We start from the raw sequence: 6,000 nt of genomic DNA, 5'->3' as shown, positions 1-6,000 counted from the left end.
TCCTGTTCAGGTTTCATTTCAAGTCCTTCTAGTTACGAGTCCTCTGATATTGCCAAGTCCAATTCTTCCTGCAAGTGGGTTGGTTCCTGAAGAACTCCAAGAGCTTGATGGATTCAACATGATGAAGGAGTTTCCAGGAGAACTCTCACCCATTACAAACACACAAACCCCTGGAAACAATAAACTCCAACATTTACAAAATAGCAAAAATAAACAACTACCTTCCCACTAGTTCCCAACAACATTGCAGTTACCTTAACAAGGTGTTAAGGGCTTATACAAATCAAGGTCCGAGTCTGGTAGCCTTGTCTCCTGCAAACTACACGAGGTCTGCCACAGCCTCTTGCTGCTTTGAGTCTCCAACCCTTTCTGGGTCAACCCATTCTGAGTTACTGGGGGTTAAGCATCCTGCTTCTTCAAAGCAGCAGCCATTCCCTCCAGGGTACTGAGCTCTGTAGTATAGAGACTGGATGTAACTCAGGAGATCCCAGACCCTTTGCCCAGGAGTTTGGGAACCACGCCAGCACCTGAATACTACAAGGTAAGTGGTGGGGAGAATTAAGGTACTGGTTCCCAATCCTCTGGGCTAATGGATTTTGATCTTATTGGATTATGAGGGATATAACAAGGGGAGGGACCTGGGATGCCATTTTTGAACTTCTTGAAGGGAGTGGTAGGGTGACATTTTTATACTCTAGGTGCTGTGTGGCTCTCTTGGGCTGTATGGCCTTGTTCTAGCAGCATTCTCTCCTGACATTCTCAGCCTGCATCTGTGGCTGGCATCTTCAGAGGATCTGATAGCAGTGGTGCCAAGTGGAGTATATATACCTGTGGAATGTCCAGGGTGGATACCACTCCACACATGTAAATTGAGCTTGCTAATTGTGTTACCGCCCAGGAAAATAGCCAAAATATTTTCCTGAAGTCAAGTTATATGGCTACAATTGTTCCATGTCAGGATGCAGAGATTCGTGTAACTCCTCAGAAGCCCTCCATGAGGCTCTCATGAACGTGATGGCGTGGATTGTGCCACAGCCATACGATTTCCTCTTGTCTTTGCCCTTTGGGATAATGACAGCCCCTTTTTGTATTGTATTTATGATTTGCCGTCTGCCAAGTTTTGAGACTATATTCTAGCTGGTTTCCTCTGGATTAGTTTGCTATTTTATTTATTTTATTTATTTATTTATTATATTTGTATACCTCACTAAGGCTCAGGGCGTTTCCAAATAACATAAAAAAATTTCTAAAACATCATAAATATAAGCACTAAAATACATAAAATATTAAACTAGAGATGGCTTCAACTATTCTAGTCACCCTTTTATGAACCCACGGGGAGTGTCAGATGTTTAATACTTATTATTATGTTGATATCATCCTCAAGTTGTTAAACGCTTCGGCTGAGACAGGTCTGCTTTTACAGGCCCTCAAGTGAAACTTTATGGGTAATCCCTCAGGGCCCTGATCTCTACCTGGAAGCCTGTTCCACTGTGGTAGGGGCCAGGAGTCAAGAAAAGCCCTGGCTCCTTGTAGAGGCCAGCCGGATCGGGCCTTTGGGGCCAGGGATCACCAGTGCAGGGTCCGGGCCCGATGAAGCGGAGGGGCTCTTAGAAGGGCTATATAGGGAGAGACGGTCCCTTAGGATATGCACAGGGCCAAGGCCATATGGCTTTAAAGGTCAAAACCAAAACTTTAAACATGACCCTGCACTGGATCGGGCAAGCAGCCAGTTGCAGTTGGTATAGGACCGAGTAATGTAGGAGATTCTTGCCTATGAAGTATATGTGTTTATTCCTTAAGGTTTCCCTAATGCTTTAAGCAAGAAAAGTTATTTTGATATTTTGTGCTATTAGTGAAAGCAGCAGCCTGTAGAGGCTGATATTAAGGACAAGGAAGTTAGCCCTGGAATGCAGCTTAGACTAACACCCAGCCAACTCCTTAAGCGCAGGACAAAGACCCTTTAGATTTACAAATTAAACTTCTTTTGTCGTAAGACCCAGAGGTCCCAGCCGCTAGAAGACGCAAGTAGGGACCACCATTGGACAATTTGAACTCTCCATTGTTACAGGAGATGCAGACGCTGGAGCCTCAAGACATGCTGTAACTAAAGAGAAACAGCCATCTGATAAAGGAGAGGAAGTTGGAGCGCGGCAACGAGCCTCCACTCTGATTTTCTGAATGGATTCTTATCTGCTATCCCTTCAGCACCGCTATAGATCTCTCGCGAGACATTTTGACAGGGGATTTACGTAATCCCATTCAGTTGTAATTGCATCTTCCTTTGTATTGTTGTTTTCTTATTGGTGTTTGGTGTAAGGACTTGCCCCCACCGCCCCTTTACCTGCCCCTTGCCCCCTTTGATGTTGGTGAATAAAAGTTCTTGCTTTGTTTGCCCGAAGGCCATTCTCCTGCCCGAAGCTAGACCATCACCTCAAAATAAACCTTTTGTTTTGAAGAATGCCGGCTTCCTTATACTCATTACGTTGTTGAGCTGAAATCCACTTATTGTTACCGAGCTGAAATGCGTAACAATTGCACCCCTTACTTGTCAACAGAGACAATGGTTCTTTTCCCCCCACCCTGGACACTCCCAACAGATATATATATCTAATTTGCTTTTTTCTACTATCAGATCCTCACTTGAAGATGCCAGCCACATGTAAATATGGAGAGAATGCTGGCAGAACAAACGCACATACAAGTCTGAAACCACACAGCACCCCAGTGATTCCAGCACCCCAGTGATTACGGCCTTGAAAGCCTTCAACAATACATTTTAATACTTAGTTTGGGATAGCTGCTGAGGGACACGCAAAGTTACTTTGGAGGCTACAACTGGGTGGTATGCCCACCTATTCTCCCGTTTCATGGGACATGACTAATTCAAGCCGCTTCTTGATTTTTTTTTTTTTTAAAGAATGGCTTCAAGCAGAAGGAATTTAAATACATTTTTCTTCTCAGAAACGGGATCCCAGGGGCAGTATGGTGTAGTGCAGTGGTGGCAAACCTATGGCATGGGTGCCAGAGGTGGCACTCAGAGCCCTTTCTGTGGGCAAGCACAGAGTCTCTTGCCATGGGGGTGGGCAGAAAATCACACACACCCCATTAACACACATCTAGGTTGGCCTGGGAGCAAGCCTGATTGCCGGTGCACAGCAATGGGGCTTGCTTCTTGAGATAAACCCTCCTAGGGTGCGGATTCATCCATTCGGCGGGTGTTGCACAGTTGTTTCACTCAAGCTTTACTCCCTGAGTAATCGCACCTGGCCAACCAAGTTTCTAAACTAAAACCTCAGTATGGGTTAAATTGCCGCATTGGCACTCTTTGTGATAAATAAAGTGGGGTTTGGAGTTTGCAATTTGGGCACTTCGGTCCTCGGAAAGGTTCGGGCGCATCACTGGTGTAGTGGATGGGAGAATGGTTAGTAGTGACAGACTGGAACTCTGGGCCCTGCTTCCACCATCAAGCTTGCTGGGTGATCACAAAATCTCTCATCCCAGCCTACCTCCAAAGGATATGGTGGTCAGAGCACCGGGCCTCACCTGGCCCTTTTCTTACATGGTCAGCGACTCCATGACAATCCACTTTTGGGATCAGGAAGGAATTTTCCTCCAGACCGGTTTGGGCAGGGATCCTGGTAGGTGGTGTGTGTGTGTGTGTGTGTGTGTGTTTTGCCTTCCTCTGCGCATAGAGCAGGGGGCCACTGGGGACGTGGATAGGAGGGTGGCTGGGAATCTCCCTGCATTATTGCAGGGGGTTGGACTAGATGACCTCTGAGGAAACCCCTTCCAGCCTCTGCCTACCTACGATTAGATGGCAAGCGACTGGTTAGGCAAGAAGCCCTTTGACCAGCAGCAACTGACAGTCGCTTGTCCAAATCTGGGCCTTCGGGTACAGTTGCCAGACTCCAGGGGGGACCTGGAGATCTAGAATTACAGCCGACCTCCAGATTATTGAGATCAGTTTCCCCCGGAGAAAATTGTGCAGCCACCTCAGGCAGGTGGCCCTAGGACTGAGGCCCTCCCCAAACCCCGCGCCAGCTTCTTCCCTGCCTCAACCCCCCAAATCTCCTAGAATTACCCAGTTCGGAAGTGGTCACCCTATTCTGCAGTGAGTGTTGGCTCTCAGACCCTTCCGCAAGCGAGTCTTCATTTTGTACCTCGCAAGGATGTGTCCAGTCCACGGCAGAGGAACTTCCGCAGGGTTGTCAAATTCGGGGGTGGGGAAAATTCCTGCCTGGAGGTTGGCAACCCTGCTTCTAGGCCTGCCCGTCTATTTTGCCCCATCTGGTGCTGGAAATACAACTCAGAAGCAAGCACAGAAGTTTATTTTTGCTCAAATCTCATGGGCAATTATACAGGAGCGACAAATCCACTCGCCACCAGTGTTCTCATGTGGTATGTTTGATTCTGCAGAAACACAACGGAAGTGCCTTCAGCCCACTCCTCTTCGCCAATGCCTGGCTAGGGTAAAGGGGCACCGGAGCATGCCCCTCGGGTGTCTCGGGAATATGCAGCAGCTGCCAACAAAATGCAAAACAGCCAGGAGTATACCCACTTGTCCCAGGTATCTTTTGTAAAAAGAAGAAGAGTTGGATTTATACCCCCCCCCATTTCTCTGTGGCAAGGAGACGAAGCCGCATCGCATAATCTCCTTTCCCCTTCAGAGTGGCCAGGAGGTTAAGAGCCTCGTGTATCTAATCTGGAGGAACCGGCTCTGATTCCCAGCCCGGCCACGCCTGAGCTGTGGGAGGCTTATCTCTAGGGAATTCAGATTAGCCTGGGCACTCCCACACCACGCCAGCTGGGTGACCTTGGGCTGGGGTCATAGCTTCTTGGAGCTCTCTCAGCCCACCACCTACTACAGGGTGCAGTTTGCTGTGGGGGAGGGAAGGCAAGGAGACAAGCCCCTTTGAGTCTCTCCTGCAGGAGAGAAAGGGGATATAAATCCAAACTCTTCTTCTTCTTCCCAAAACAGACACCTTGTGAGACAGGTGGGGCTGAGAGAGTTCCTAAGAACTGTGACTAGCCCAAGGTCACCCAGCAGGAATGTAGGAGTGCATAAGCTAACACGGAGGAAGGCAATGGTAAACCACCTCTGGACATCTCTTGCCTTGAAGACCCCGCAGAATTGGTCTAAGTCGGCTCCAATTTTGTAGGTCTTTTTCCACCACCACCCCCCACTTTTAATTGGAAGGTCCAAACAGGAAGGAGAGTTGGAAACTTACACCAGGCCTTTGGGACAGTCCGTGGATCCCAGTGATTTTTCACGAGGGAAGCAAGCCTCTCGACAGTAACCCCGATAGCTGGCACAGCCGGGCCATCCTTTTCTGGAGATTCCTGGGCCTGTTTTTTAAACATGAAGAAGGTAAGAAGGTTCTCTCTTTCTCACAATACTAGAACCAGGGGGCATCCATTGAAAATGCTGGCGGGAAGAATTAGGACTAATCAAAGGAAACACTTCTTCATAGCATTAAACGGGATTTTCGGTGTTTTGGAATATGCTGTCATTGGTGGAGGTGGTGGGATGGCCCACTCACCTGGATAGCTTTAAAAGGGGCTTGGACAGATTGATGGAGGAGAAGTCGATCTATGGCTACCAATCTTGATCCTCCTTGATCTCAGATTGCAAATGCCTTAGCAGACCAGGTGCTTGGGAGCAGCAGCAGCAGCAGCAGGCCATTGCTTTCACATCCTGCATGTGAGTCTCCAAAGAGAGCACCTGGTGGAGCCACGCAGTTAACAGAGTGCTGGACTAGATGGACTCTGGTCTGATCCAGCTGGCTTGTTCTTATGTTCTTATGTTCTTATGTAAGATTAGTTCCCACAATGCATTTGGCAGCCAGTCCGGATAAACCTTCTGTGTGGATAAAACCAGTGGTGGGATTCAAATAATGTAAATAACCGGGTTCGAACTTCCGGTATGGATTCAAATAATTTAACAACTGGTTTGCTGCTCCTCTAATGACCGCTTTAAGCATTAAAAAAAAGATATAC

At 47.8% G+C, this 6,000-nt stretch overlaps 1 protein-coding gene across 1 annotated transcript in view; it reads left to right on the top strand.

Moving 5' to 3' along the window:
• Positions 1–3,817: 3,817 nt before the first annotated feature.
• CFAP53 (cilia and flagella associated protein 53) overlaps positions 3,818–6,000 on the top strand; it is a 29,768-nt gene continuing 27,585 nt past the window's right edge. The window contains exons 1-2 of the mRNA XM_048504325.1: positions 3,818–3,895; positions 4,472–4,570. Coding sequence (XP_048360282.1) covers positions 3,818–3,895; positions 4,472–4,570 — 177 coding nt within the window. The remainder of the gene's footprint in view (positions 3,896–4,471; positions 4,571–6,000) is intronic.

The sequence above is a fragment of the Sphaerodactylus townsendi genome, linkage group LG07 (assembly GCF_021028975.2).
Source record: "Sphaerodactylus townsendi isolate TG3544 linkage group LG07, MPM_Stown_v2.3, whole genome shotgun sequence".
Taxonomy (NCBI): domain Eukaryota; kingdom Metazoa; phylum Chordata; class Lepidosauria; order Squamata; family Sphaerodactylidae; genus Sphaerodactylus; species Sphaerodactylus townsendi.
This window is presented reverse-complemented; position numbering and strand designations above follow the sequence as displayed.